The sequence below is a fragment of the Saimiri boliviensis genome, chromosome 9 (genome assembly GCF_048565385.1).
Source record: "Saimiri boliviensis isolate mSaiBol1 chromosome 9, mSaiBol1.pri, whole genome shotgun sequence".
NCBI classification, from domain to species: Eukaryota; Metazoa; Chordata; class Mammalia; order Primates; family Cebidae; genus Saimiri; species Saimiri boliviensis.
In genome coordinates, this window is record NC_133457.1 from 118,024,229 (window position 1) to 118,039,583 (window position 15,355).

At 37.8% G+C, this 15,355-nt stretch overlaps 1 protein-coding gene across 1 annotated transcript in view; it reads left to right on the forward strand.

The window, feature by feature from the left end:
• DOK5 (docking protein 5) overlaps nucleotides 1-15,355 on the forward strand; it is a 170,236-nt gene that overhangs the window by 102,506 nt on the left and 52,375 nt on the right. Inside the window, exons 3-5 of the mRNA XM_003932601.3 lie at nucleotides 4,352-4,466; nucleotides 4,556-4,675; nucleotides 7,806-7,995. Coding sequence (XP_003932650.1) covers nucleotides 4,352-4,466; nucleotides 4,556-4,675; nucleotides 7,806-7,995 — 425 coding nt within the window. The remainder of the gene's footprint in view (nucleotides 1-4,351; nucleotides 4,467-4,555; nucleotides 4,676-7,805; nucleotides 7,996-15,355) is intronic.

Sequence of the window (15,355 nt, forward strand, 5' to 3'; positions counted from 1 at the left end):
TGGGAGACTGAGGCAGGAGAATCACTTGAACCCAGGAGGCAGAGATTGCAGTGAGTTGAGATCACACCACTGCACTCCAGCCTAGATAGCAGAGTTAGCCTCTGTTTAAAAAATAATAAATAAATAAATAAATATTGATAGGAAATTACTTACTTTTATTAATTTATTGTTTTCTGTCTTCCTTTTAGCTTCTTTATCCTTATCTTTTTCTCTTGCTGTCTTATTTGTGATTTAAAAAAACTTTTAGCGTCCAATTTTTATTCCTGTCTCATTTTCTTTTGTGTGTCTCCTGTAGATATTTCCTTCTGGTTGCTGTGGGGCTTATGTAACTCATTTTACAGTTATGATCATCTATTTTAAGATGATAACAATTTGACTTCAATCACATACAACAATGGTGCTGTTCCACTAGGCTCTTTATGTTATTGATATAATAAATTACATCTTTTTATATTATGTATCTATTAACATAATTTTCTAGTTTTTATACTTTTATCTTTTCACTTTAATATCAAAATTAAAAGCTGTTTATATAATATTTGTAATGTTACATGTAATACAATGTTATAGTAATATAATATGTGTGTATGTATACACACACACACACACACACACACACACACACACACCTTTACCAGTAAGTTATATGTTTTCATGTTACTATCTGGTGTCCTCTCATTTCAACTTGAAGGACATCATTTAGCATATCTTGTAAGGCAGATTTCTTTCTAAGAGGACTGTTCTGTCTTGCCTTGGTTTTATCATTTGTAAAATGGAATGCTAGTGGCAATCAATTCATCTTGGAAAAGTTTTATATGACTTATAAATATTTCTGCAAAATTTGGTTATCATAATTATTACTTTAGCATGTACATTGAGGGGGTTTCCATTACAACATTATGAATTAGTGTAGATTGTAAGGCTTGTGTAGTGTACGTGTGTGTGTGTGTGTGTGTGCGCGCGCACATGCTCACTGAGGTATAGTTCTGAGGTAGAGACAGAGACAGTTGCTTTGAAACCTGATTGTCCTTTGACGCACAAAATTATGACCCTGTCTGCTCTGGGAACAGTCACTTGCTTCTCCTCAGAAGGGGTGTTCAGTTGCTGATTTCTTAACCAATTTCCTAAATGGGTAATTGTGTTCTGACTCATACATTTCCTGACTCATACATTTCCCTCTACATTTCCTGACTATTTCAGGTGACTGTCTCTTCTTCATTGCCCTTAATGGGTATGTAATGAAGTCACATTATTCAAAGTTGTTGCTGTGTTTCAGGCTGGGGTGGACTACTCTTAAATAATATCTCACTATAGGGTCAGAATAAAGCTGGCACACATGTGGTCTACTTCCACCTCAATTTCTAACCATATTGAAAAGAAGGTCTTAAAATGAGAGGTGGCATTCAGGGCCTAAAGATCCTCTGATTGAAAGTTTTTGGTTAGTCATTAGTATTTCAGATGAGTTAAATGTTCAGGCTTTAGGGTCAGTTTGCTTCATTTTTTTAAGCTGTGAACTTGGTTGTATGACTAACCGTTTGCAGTCTGGTTTCCTCAACAGTAAAATGGTGATAATAATAATACTTATTTCACAGAGTTTTTATGAGGATCAAATGAGATATTCTCTATAAAAATACTGGCCTGGCTGGGTGCAGTGGCTCATGCCTGTAATCCCAGCACTTTGGGAGGCTGATGTGGGCAGATCACTTGAGGTTTAGAGTTTAAGACCAGCCTGGCCAACTAACATGATGAAACCCAGTCTCTACTAAAAATACAAAAAAATTAGCCGAGCATGGTGGCATGTACCTGTAATCCCAGCTATACTTGGGAGGCTGAGGCAGGAGAATTGCTCGAACCTGGGAGGTGGAGGTTGCAGTGAGCCGAGATCAGCCTGGGCGAAGGAGAGAGACCCCGTCTCAAAAACAAACAAACAAAAACAAAAAAATCTAAGCATGTTATGTGGCCTATGTGTGGGGGATCAATGCATGTTGGCCTCAGTATGATTGTTTCATTGGTTTGGCCCTTCAGTAGGTCATTGCTGGGCAACTCAAGTCTATCTGGGAGCTGAAGAGAGAAACAGATTAAGTACAACAGATAATACAGTAGAGTTTTATGTAGCATACCTGAGAACATAGGAAAGAGAATAGTTAGTTGACAATAAGGTCAGGGCATGTTTCCCAGCGGAAGTGGACCTTACGGGAAAAGTGAAATTTCCCTGGAGAAAAGAGGCAGGAGAGAGAGAGAGAGGTATTTGCTTTCCAAATCATCATACAAATACATTTATGGATTCGTTGGGTCTTTCATTCATATAGTCCACATATAATTATTGAATTCTCACTATGTGAGGGGCTCTGTAACACAATGATGAGGAAAAAAATAAAAATAAAAAAATATCCCTGCTCTGTGTAGCTCTCACTTTTTAGGCAAGATGGGTGTGAAACCAATAGATAGCCCATAGGAAAGGTGTAGGTCATCACTGGATGGTATAGTCTTGAGACTGAATAGGTGTTAGGATGGGAGCTATCCAGTAAGACCTCTGTGGGCAACTGAGATTTAAACTGAGACCCAGGTGGGAATGGGAGTGAGGTAAGAAGAGGCAGAGAAGGCTCTGTGCCAGGAAGACTGTGGTGGCTTTTGGGAACCGAACGAAGTCCACTGTGGCTGAGACGTAGAGCACATGGGAAAGGTACAGAGAGGACACTGGTGAGATAGCATGGGGAAGACCACAGGGGTTCTTGATGGTCATTCCACGGATGCAGACTTTGGTCCCAAGTGCAATGGGAACTCATTGAAGTGTTCTGTTTATGCATAGAAATGTTTCAAGACTTACATGTTGCAGAAAAAAACAATCATCTGCTATGTGCAGCATGCATTAATGAGGATTAAAGTGGAAGTGGAAAAACCAATATAGGTAGTTGTGACAACATGATAGTGGCTTGCATTGGGGTAGTGGCAAAAAAATAATAAACCAATCAACAGTTGTATCTGGTGAGCTCTGAGGCACTTGGTGTATTTAGAGAATGAGATACATGGTGCTGAGTCACTGACATGATTGGTTTGGGCAGCTTTTGAGGAGCGGTGGTGTGACTTATTTCATGCTACGAAATTTGCGTTTATACTATAAAAAGGGCTGATGGAGGTTAACCAGCAGAGAAATGAAATAATCAGATTAGCGTGTGTGTGGAGGATATTTCTTTTCCCACCTACTTCTTGAGCTAGGCATTTACTGAATTTAGAGGAATAGATGAGAGGAACAGTGCGGCGTCAGTGCAGGGAAAGATGGATGGAAAGCAGACTCTTTTGTAGAACAGCACAAAAGAGGTATATGAAAGGGAGGTTAAACTTCTCAGCGTGAAAGGCTATTGATCTTGTAAATACTTAACCCTGAAGCCACCTAAGCCTTCTCTCAGGCACGACCCCAATATTCCAAACCGCCAGCACAGCCGAGGATGTGGATGTAACTGGAGGAAGGACGGCCACTGTGGAAACACGATGAGCCAAGACACGTTGTGGGCAGGGAGGGGTTGACAACAGTGTTAAAGGAGTCAAGGGATTATGGGAGAGAGAGAATGTCCAGTGGGGACGGCTTTCCTTTCTGCTAGTAAGCAGGTGGCACTCGGTAGTGTTCTGAGAGTCTAAAGCAGAGGCACCATGACCATTGAGGAGCTAGGAATAAATCGGAGACGGTGGGAAAATATTTGGAAAACCAAATTCATTATGCACTGTCTATGATTTGGATTCAAGTCAGGGGTGATTTTCGAGACTCTTGACGCTCTATATCTGACTGGCCAAGAGTGAAATAATCTGGTAATGAACGGGGCCACTCTTCCCTTCTCTTGCTTGGGTTGATGTGTTTAAGATACTACATGGGGAGTGCTCTGAAGGGATGGAATATTTGGGGGCTTTTGCAGTTGGCTGAGAAAGAAGGCTGTCCACAGTGACTGAAACAGACATAAGAACTATTGATCTGGTGGAGTCTTTGGGAGGATTAAAAAAACTCAAGAAAATGTTGAACCCTGCTGAGCTGTGCCAGGAAAAGAAAAAAAAAAAAAAAAAAACTCAAGAAAAAAAAAAAAAACTAAAATGTTCTACCTCTATGAAGTTTTAAGCCTGTTCCACATAACACACTTCCAAAAATTTAATAAGTAAGATAATTTGTTAACCATCCTTGCTGTGTGCTACAGATAACTCTAAATTCCCTTAAATACATCTTAGCTTTCACATAGTAGGCACTTTTCAACAGTATGTATGCAGCTCTGATGTGCCATACTGATTTCTGTGCCTCACTTTTGGTGTTGCATACTGGAGACATTCATTCAGGGCGTGGATCAAACTTCTGATTGTTCATTTTCAGGTTACAGAACTCAACAATGTGAAGAATGTCGCTCGATTGCCAAAGAGCACCAAGAAACATGCCATAGGGATTTATTTCAATGACGATACTTCCAAGACTTTCGCTTGCGAATCAGGTTTGTCTCCGGCAAGGCTGCGGGGCTTTTGCTTTTAGATTCTGAGTGGGTGCTGGACACACGGATTAATCTTTTGGACATTTCCACAGATCTTGAAGCCGATGAGTGGTGCAAAGTACTCCAGATGGAGTGTGTAGGAACACGGATCAATGACATCAGCCTTGGAGAGCCTGACTTACTGGCCACTGGGGTTGAAAGAGAACAGAGTGGTATGTAAAGAAAATTCTCTTCTCTGTCTTTCAAAACTGCTTATGTCTCTGTGTAATGAAACACAGGACATCTTCATTATGTAAAGTTTTTGGGGTATAAAAATGTATAAAGAAATAGGGCCGGGCACGGTGGCTCATGCCTGTAATCCCAGCACTTTGGGAGGCCGAGATGGGCGGATCACGAGGTCAGGAGTTTGAAACCAGCCTGGTGAAACCCCACCCCTACTAAAAATACAAAAATTAGCTGGGCATGGTGGCACGTGCCTGTAGTCCCAGCTATTTGGGAGGCAGGAGAATCACTTGAACCTGGGAGGCAGAGGTTGCAGTGAGGCGAGATCGTGCCACTACACCCCAGTCTGGGTGACAGAGCGAAACTCCATCTCAAAATAATAAATAACGTATAAAGAAATAAATAAAACAACCTTTTATCCAAATTCACAACCTGTCTTAACATTTCCATGTATTTTTTTTCTTATTTTTTTTCCAATTCATAACACGAATATATGTACATTAATAATATCAGTTTGAAATTTTTGGGAACCTTTTCTGTGCCAGTTTGGTGGAAGATGATCCATTCATCTCAGATTATTTATTATACATTTCACAGCAGCCCTATAATGTGTAGGTATAATTACTCCCTTCGTTTTGCAGATGAGGAAACTAAAATTTAGAGGAACAAAAGACCTTGCTCCAGTTGTGTTAACTCACTGGTGTTTGGTTCTAGACTGTAACATTGGGCTCATATTTGCAGTGTACAGATTTTAAAATGTCATGGGCATTTTTTGGTCTTGCCTTTTTCACTTAAAATGTTAGCAACAGCTTTCCAATGCTTTCAGTATACTTCAAACTTCATGACTGTTTCATCAAATTTAAACCCATCTAAAAATCTGTAATTAAAAACATATATATTTTATTGAAACACTTGAGCTGAGTCTGAGCTCAGCACTCAATCTGGGAGTAAATCATTTAAAATAATAATGACCAAAATATCCATGAACACTTTGGCAAAAATCAATGTTGACTTGCAGAACAAACCTGGAAGTGAGGAGTCATTTCTTTGTCTCCTAACAGCTGAGCCTAGGGACAGGGTAGATCAGATCGCAGAGTTCTGCTTTAGCTGGCTGACTTGATCTATGAGGGCATGTCACCTTGGAAAGGACTGTAGTCATCTGGTCTGATTATGGACATGGCAGAGACAGAATTGTACTGACTTTCTGTTGGTGCACACTCCAATGTTAGTAAAAAAAATATGCTGTCCCTCCCAACCAGAACTATGTCTTCTTGACACATTTACACTCTGTGACTGTTTAAGAGGCACCATGTCTACCATAACCCATCTCCACAGAAGTGTTACTGACTGAGACCTAGAAGTGCTGGATAATTCAGAGGTACCTCTTTGTAGATTGGAAAATTGAGCTACAGAGAAATTAAGTTATTGATGGGGTCATACAGCCAATCCCCACACTCCTCCTTCTCTGGTTCACTAAATCAGGATGCCCCAGGCAGAGAGGATACCTGGGAGCCAAGCATAAAGAAAACCTGGCAGGTTTTGATTACTCTTCTTTTTTTCACCCAGAGTGGTCAGATCAGCACTTTTCACAGATTTATATCTGGGAAATAGCATCCTGACAGCATCACAATCTGAATTTAAGAATTGGCAGTGCTTAGGAGATGCGTTTCTCACGGCAGTTTTCTGTGCCTCAGTTTCCTCTTCTGTTAAATGGAAACAATACCTCTGGTTTACAAGTATCAGGGATCATTATAAATTCAACTGTGTCCTCTCAGGCCCTTTACAATGTTCATTAGTATGACTTCAAGTGATTGCAATTAAAATGGACACTCCATCACTATTAATGTTATTCTTTTTTAAATTTTATTAATTTTTTCCCTACTTCTCCCTTGTTATTATTCTTGGGTGAGGTAGGACTTATAGAACTTCTAAGCAAATAAATTGATAATAATCTCTCTTTTTACTTAATATAGACAGTCGTTCTTACTTGGAGCTGTCAAAGGAGGGAATATGCTCAATTAGAATATATATATTTTTAAAGAGCTACTAGAAATCAACAAATATTTGCTTATTGGAAGTATAAAGTAATTTAAAATTTTGAATAGTAGATGGCGCAACATTTCATGAACACAATCTCGGCGTTAGTATTACTAAATTCAACTAAAATCTATGAAAATTCAAATGACTTTTATTATAAAACAATGTATTCAGAATACTGCTGATATAAAATTGTTAATGTCACATTGTCAGATGTAGGCAGTCTACCAAAATAATGCATAGGTGGAAATATACTTGCTATAGTAATATTTTTGTTCATAGTTCACTTAAAAACTTTGACCCTAATACTTCTTAATGAATTTTCCAGAAATTTAACAGAAATATGGTATTATAACAAAAACATCCCTGTATCTGCAGGGATGAAAATTAGGTTGCAGTAATCAGTCAGGCAGTTTATGGAGAATAATCTTGGTTGCATATTAGCAATTATCTAAATATGCAATGAATATTTCTTTCCAGTATTTGGCTAAAGAAAGCTCTGTGTTAAAACTAGTTCAAATATATGCATTGGCATTTCCCAAAATTGTTGGCCAGTTAAGTGCATAGTATTACTGTGGAGCTTTAGTTAAATAATTTGGGATACAGTTTTATTCATTCAGTTATAGAAATTATAAGTTGATCAACTTAACTTGAATATCATTAAACCATGATGTAATTGTTTTTCACCTGCATCTTTTGTGAGCACAAAAGTGTGGATCTAGTTAATGTGTTCTTTGCAGGGAAAAAAAAAATTGCTTTTAATAGTTTCGTTGCTTTAGTCTTTTATTGGAATACACCTTTTTTATTATGCAAATTTAAAAATTCTAAAATTGGTCTTTGCTCATGTAAATAGTGCTTAGTGTATGTTGACAGGCTGTATCATTATTATGTTACTTAACAGAGTCTGCATTTAAGAAATCATTTTCTGGGACTGTTATTTTATGGAAAACGTTTATCTTTTTGAAAATGCAACCAAAATCTAGAATGTGAACTTGAATTGTTTTTAAATGCTTCTGTGTTCCTACAATGTCTTTGATGTTTTATTCCTGGGGATTTTAGACTAACGTTTTGTTTTTCTCCCAGAGAGATTCAATGTGTATTTGATGCCATCTCCTAACTTAGATGTACATGGCGAATGTGCCTTGCAGATTACATATGAGTATATCTGTCTTTGGGACATCCAGAATCCCAGAGTCAAACTCATCTCTTGGCCGCTAAGCGCCTTGCGGCGGTATGGACGTGATACTACGTGGTTCACTTTTGAGGCAGGGAGGTGAGTTTAATTACTTTTAATGACTATTTTTCTGGGTTTTGTTGTTGTTGTTCATTTTTACCAGGCTTGTATCATATGTGGTGGTAGGTTTATATATGATACCCAACTGAAGTATACTTGAAGAAATTCAGAGTTGTGATTATGTAATATGAGGGGTCTTGTAAATATTTACATATTCAATATGGCTTTTTCCCTGTGGAAGATTCTAATGCTTCACACACATGATAGAAAATTTCGTTACACAGTTTGATTCCATAACACAAACTGAAGTTGAACAAGGTTAAAAATGTTAAAAATGTACCATTTCCTGGGTCAAGCTGAAGAGAGGCCAGCTTCTTGATTTTGGAAAACTTCCATATTGTTATTTCACATGTGTTTCCTCATCTGAGCTAACCATGGTAGATTAATATGAGGGTCTGTGGACTTTTTACCAGCTGCAATTTCTTGAGTTTTATCTATTTGGCTTACAGTGTAAGGATTCTCATGAATATTGAAAGAGATTAATGCTAAAACTTGCTCTTTGTGATACCTACTAAGCACTTTCAGGGTTTTATCTTTTTCCTTTTGGGGTTGATCTGGGAAAGATGAAATAGTGCCAATCATATATGGGGTGATTGGTACCTACAAAAAATTTCTCTAGTCAAAATCTTGTTTTCCTTTCCTTGCTTATTGGAAGTATAAAATAATTTAAAATTTTGAATAGTAGATGGCGGAACATTTCATGAACACAATCTCGGCGTTAGTATTACTAAATTCAACTAATTTCCCTCAGAATTTTGGCTTCATTTTGAACACTGCAGATAAATTTTATATTTTAGAATTGTAAGTGACTAAATTTTAAGAAATGTAAGTTCTTCTGTATATGGCCTGACATTACACTCAAATAGAAAGTATTAAACAAAAATTGTTTGTAAAAGCAGACAGCTATTTCTAACAGGAATATGACTCCCGATGGAAGGAAAGTAAAAACTGAAGTTCTAAACACCCCAATCCATGTGAATAGATAACAGTAGTGGTCACCTCTGACTAATCTGTTCATTCCACTTTAATCAAAGCCCAATTATTTAAAATTTACATTTCAGAAGTATGACCAATTTGATGTTCTTACAACTGTCTGGGAAGGTTTTTACTTTATACTTTTCATACAGCTCTTTTCTCGTTTATTTTATTTTTAAGTACCTAGAAACAAGTTGGTGAATCTTCCAAAGACTGTAAAAGTTATCACAAAAAGTAAACCTTTAATGTTTAAACCAATGTTCTTATTTTGTGAGAATTACGTATTTATTCTTCTTATAAGAAAAATCCCAGGCCAGGAACAGTGGCTTATGCCTGTAATCCAAGCAATTCTTGAGGCCAAGACAGGGGGATTGCTGGAGCCCAGGAGTTTGAGACCAGGCTGGGCAACATAGGGAGACCCTATCTCTCCAAAATTGTTCTACTATAAAAACACATGCACCTGCATGTTCGTCACAGCACTATTCACAGTAGCAAAGACCATGGAATCAACCCAAATGCCCATCAAGGATAGACTGGATAAAGAAATTTAATACATATATACCACGGAACACTATGCAGCCATAAAAAAGAATGAGATCATATCCTTTACAGGGACATAGATGGAGCTAGAGGCCATTATCCTTGGCAAACTAATATAGAAACAGAAAACCAAATACTGCATGTCCTCACTTATAAGTGGGAGCTGAATCATGAGATCACATGGATACACAGATGGGAACAACCCATACTGGGGCCTATCTGAGGGTGGAGCATGGAGGAGGTAGAGGATTAAGAAAAGTAAATCATGGATACTAAGCTTAATACCTGCATGATGAAATAATCTGTACAATAAACCATCATGACACAAATTTACCTGTGTAACAAACCTGTACATCCTGCACATGTATTCCTGAACTTAAAAGATTTTTAAAAAGGAAAATAAGAATACCTATTGATTACTAGGTATATTGTACAAAAAAGTAAAAGCTAATTAAATGAAAAAAAAAAAAAAATTAGCCAAGCACAGTGGCACACACCTGTGGTCTCAGTTACTCTGGAGACTGAGGTATGAGGATCACCTGAGCCTGAGAGGTCAAGGCTACACTTAGCTAAGATCGTGCCACTGCACTCCAGCCTTGGGTGACAGAGTGAGACCTTGTCTCAAAAGAAAAAGAAAATCCCTATAGAAAATTAATAATTTTTTGGTGAGGTTGGTACCTTTTCCCTTTGTGTCTCAGAAATTATTTATATATTAACTATAACCAGTGAAATCTAAGTATAGACAATGTTTTATGATATAGACTTTTCTATGACTGTACATCTCATATCACCCCATTCATATTTCAAATTGATGTGTAAGATAATTATGCATTGATCAAGGGTCTTTGGGTCTGTTTTGGGCAGCATTTATTCAATTATTAATCTTTTAAAATCATTTTTTGATGTACCATTTACAGGAAATACTAGTAGAAAAAGCGTATAGTTTTTTATGGTGGTGTTTGAAGACCAAAATCTTAGTAAACTTTATTAGTATCTCATACCTATTTTAAACTTGAAGAACATATTATCGTATTAATTTTCTAGGTTTAAAATGAATACTATACATATCTTGCAAACGTTTAATTCATTTATATTGAAATCTAATAGAACTGCTAAGGATTTAGGTGATTACTTAAAAGACGTTAATATTTCTCCTAAGTGCTGTTGGAAACCATAGAGATTTGAAGGCAGGTATGTTTGAGTCTCTGTGTGTGTATGAGATGTATGTATATGGTGTGCGTGTGTATGTGATGTAATTGTGTTAATATTTTGTAAAGATCACTTTGACCACATTGTAGACAATAGGATAATGCGACAGATACATGGATGTCGGAGATATTGAACCAGCTCAAGTGAAACAATGGTGGATGAAAAGATATATTGGTGACGTAAATCCCAGAATTATTTCAATGTTTTTTACTAAAGTGCTGACTTGAAAGACATAAGTGTTTTATTCCATGACTTTGATGACCCCTTTATGGTCAGTCCATTTGCATATTTCATCAAGAACTCCAGTGGTTAGATGACTATAATATTAACAATCCAGGTCACTCAGTGTTATACTTCCAATATTGTAGGGACATAGAATATGTATTGATTTTGAATTGCATTATTTCTTATGCATTGGTCATGTTTTGCAGGGCTGTTGCAAACTTGAGACTGAATGGTCAGAAAGGAAAGTGTGGAAGCTGAGTGCTTAGGATCTTACTCATTTCTCAAACAGCATGGCATAATACACGAAGCACTGAATCAGAATTTAGAGAGACTCTGAGTAATTTCTAGTTTTTGCTAGCTGCTAACCTTGGGCAAAGTTCTTAACCTTCCTTGTAAGTTTATTGGAGTAATAACTTTCTTGCAGAGTTGTTACAAGTAAAGGTGGAAGTGCATGTAGATGTGATGACCTGGGAGGATGCTGGGCTTCTCCTAAATAGCATCCTTGATATTCTATTATGATTACTTTTGGAGCAGAACTTGGGCTTGTGAGATACAGTGTTAAATGCAAGGTAAAAATTACTATTTTATATTTTGCCTGAAGCTCAAATAAAGATGAATTTTTATAGTTACCATCAAGATGATCAGGATAATAAGATAATTCGTGTTCCACCAAGCAATGAAGCTTTCATGTCTGCCTTGCTTTATTAGTGAAGATAAATTTTTCTTTAGCTAGTTTTGGATATGATGAAATAAGGCAGTTTTATAGTAGCCAGTATAATTTCTCCCCTCTCTCACATCAAGAAGTGAGCAGGAGTTGTCTAAGTAAATAGTTTTCACATGTTCAACAGGCATCTGCAAACACTTAGCAATATCCTCTAGAACACAGGGAGTCTTTCTTGGACAAAGTTCTGCTCATATTCAGCCTCTCTTAGAACTAGAACTGAGTGTTATTCCTGCTCAGTGGCCCCATTTCACACCACCAAAGCTGATAGTGGAACATGTGTAATAAATTGAACTGGAAGTTGGAGGAAATGAAGTAAAATTACAGTTCTGTAGCTAGCTAGCTGTGGGAACATGGATATGTCATCTAACTCCCTGGGCTTCTTTTCATTGCCACCTGTAAACTGGGAACACATATATTACTTATCTCACAAGACTGCTATGAAGATTAAATAAAAGCACAGGTAAAGTCACCTGGAATAGTGCCTGGCAGGTACTAGGCAGTTGTATCAACCCAGACTGGTACTGAAAAGAAATTCATTGACTTACATAAACTCAAAGTCTGAGCAGTAGAGATGGCTTCAGTCTTGGCTTGGCTCAGTGTCCAAATGGTGATCCTAGGTTTCATTTGACAGTTCTGCTTCTCCTAAAATAGGTTCATTCTAGTCCCATATGGTGACTTTCAGGAGCTTTGAGATCTCCCCACACTATCTCAGTAGAAGAGAGGTATACGACTCCTATCTGCTGACCATTATATATACTATGTGTCCAGAGCCGCACTTTACCCAAAGCTCACAGGGTATAAATACAAGGAGGGTTCTTTGAAGGCACAAAGAAGGTACTGTTGCCATCAGAAGAGGAGTGGAGGTGAGGTTTTTAAAAACTAACAAAATATGTACAATATAGCATTTAATATTGCTCAAAACAAGTAAGGTAAGGAGGCTACTTGACTGTAATTAGCATTTGTATTCACAATGGTATTTCCAGAGCAGTGATTCTTAGCCAGAACTGATTTTGCTCCCAGGGGACATTTGATAGTGTCTGGAGACATTTTTGATTGTCGTAACTTGGGCAGGGGGTGTTACTGGCATCTAGTACAAAAAGGGGTCAGAGTTGCTGGTAAACAGCCTACACTGCACAAAATGGTCCCTGATAAGAAAGGATTATCAGGTCTAATCATGCGGTTGAGAAATCCTGCTCTAGCAAGTGTATGAGCCATTGAAAATCATCAGTAGCATGTATTGAGCCCTTACTATATGAAAGCCTCTGTGCTAAGAGGCTTGTTATCTCATTTAAGCTACTCATTATCATCTAAACTAGGAGATACAGTTATTTCCATCTTAAAATAAAACTTTGGCAATGGCAAGAAGTCCAAAGACACAAGGCTGATAAATTCGGGACTCATGCTCAGATCTTTCACTTCCAAACTCTGTAGATTCCTAAGAAGGCTCACCTTCTACTGGAGGTTAGCCTAGTTGTTCATTAACTTCTGCAGAACTATGGGAAAGAAAGCATGCTTACATAACCAAAGCTTGCTAAATCCATTTTGGATAATCTTGTGAGCATGTTATCCTTTCCCACTGAAGCTGCCTCAATATGAGGAAGGCATCTGTCAATAAGCCACAGACTTGCAAAGATACTGGTAATGTAAATATGCCTCCTGAGCTGTGCACTGGTGTGTAAATGTTCTTCGCTTGACTTGACTTTTTGGAATCCCCCATATGTTCTCTTAGTTTGGAGTGTAGACACCTACAACCAGGATTGTTCAGCTTTCCTGGGCAGCACTTTGCACATCATAGTGCTGGTCATTAGGGTCTTCTGCATGCTGTTTTTCTCCTTTTCCTCCTGGTCTCAGAAAATCTGACTATATTCTCTATTTTTTGAGGAAATCAGAATTGAAATATAAAATTTTTTGTTGAGAAGAAATTGCACAATTAATTACCCTGGGAGATAGAGAACAATTAGTTTATCTTGGGGGCTAAGAGACATATTGCTTATTTTGAAGCCTTTTTAGTATTTTGTTTGTTTCTTTCCACTTCAAAGCCCTGAAGCCTCACGGAGGCACATCAGATGGGCAGGGGCACTCATTTTTTATTGGAAGCTCCAATTGACATGAAGTTCTAACTGCAGCAACATCCCCCTTGGAACGATTCTTGCAATGTGATTGTGTAGAGAAGGGTGGCAGGTGTCCACTCCATTTCTCTGTTAACTGTACAGCTCGCTGCTGAGTTAGCATGCTTCAATGTCAGACTTCCCCTTGCCTCCTGGCTGATTTAAATTAATACCCTGGGTTTCGCACCTGCAGGAGCTAGAGAAGCTCAGGTGGCATTTGGCAGAACATGCTAAATAATTACCGCACGAGTGCCTTTCTCGACCAGCTGGATGGAGTCTCTCGTGTGCTTTTGACATCATTTTAAGACAAACTTTAAGGTACGCCAAAAAATAGATGAAAATCCAAATTGCATATACAAATACTTTTCCTTAAACGGAGTTCACAAGTAGTTTTTTAAAAAGATTTTTATTTATTTGGACATAAAGACATCTGAACAGCTTTAGAAAATAATTCATTTCTTGCATATTTTACCCTAAAACCAACCTAATTGTTGAAGTAACATTTCATTCCAGAAAAAAGTCATTTCCTCCTTTAATTGGTGAGTTTGCAGGTAAAATGACAATTGTTCTGATAGCTTATGAATATTTTCTATTTATCTATTTGAAAATCTGAAATATTTGTCTATTTGAATATTTGAAAGCTGCGTATTCCCATCTTATCTTATTGAATGTTAGCTTCTTAGTAATCTCTCATTTCTGAATGTTTCACAGAGCATACACTTATCCTTACTGAAGAATTTAAAGCAAGTAAGCAGCACGGTCTGCTCAGCTCTCCCAGCTATGTTGAGAGATACACATGTGCTGGAACTAACCCAAGTTTGTTCAGGAGAAGTAAAATCCTCTTCTTTTGTAAGAAAAGGGGAACTGACATTGTGTCATTTAAATAGCCACTCATTATTCATTAGCATTTTCCTAAAAAATAATTTCAAAGATAATACACACATTATAAATATTCCAATAGTAGAGGCATGTATGAAATCGGAAGGAAGTGTTTTCTTTTCTTCTCCACAGTAACATCTTTAATAATCATCTTAATAGATGTTTCGTTGTTGAACGTCTACTGTCTACCATATATTGTGTTAAGTGAGAGGTATGAAGACAAGCAAGACAAGGCCACCATTGTAAGGAGGTTAGGTAGATCCTATGCACCGTGGAGCTTCTGTGATTTTATTTATTTATTTATTTATTTATTATTTTTTATTTTTTGAGACAGAGTTTCGCTCTTGTTACCCAGGCTGGAGTGCAATGGCGCAGTCTCGGCTCACCGCAACCTCCGCCTCCTGGGTTCAGGCAATTCTCCTGCCTCAGCCTCCTGAGTAGCTGGGATTACAGACACACGCCACCATGCCCAGCTAATTTTTTGTGTTTTTAGTAGAGACGGGGTTTCACCATGTTGACCAGGATGGTCTCGATCTCTTGACCTCATGATCCACCCGCCTCGGCCTCCCAAAGTGCTGGGATTACAGGCTTGAGCCACCGCGCCCAGCCCGCTTCTGTGATTTTATTAAGTAGCACGTGAAATTCTTGAAAGAAAGGATGACTTTCTTCTGACCTTTGA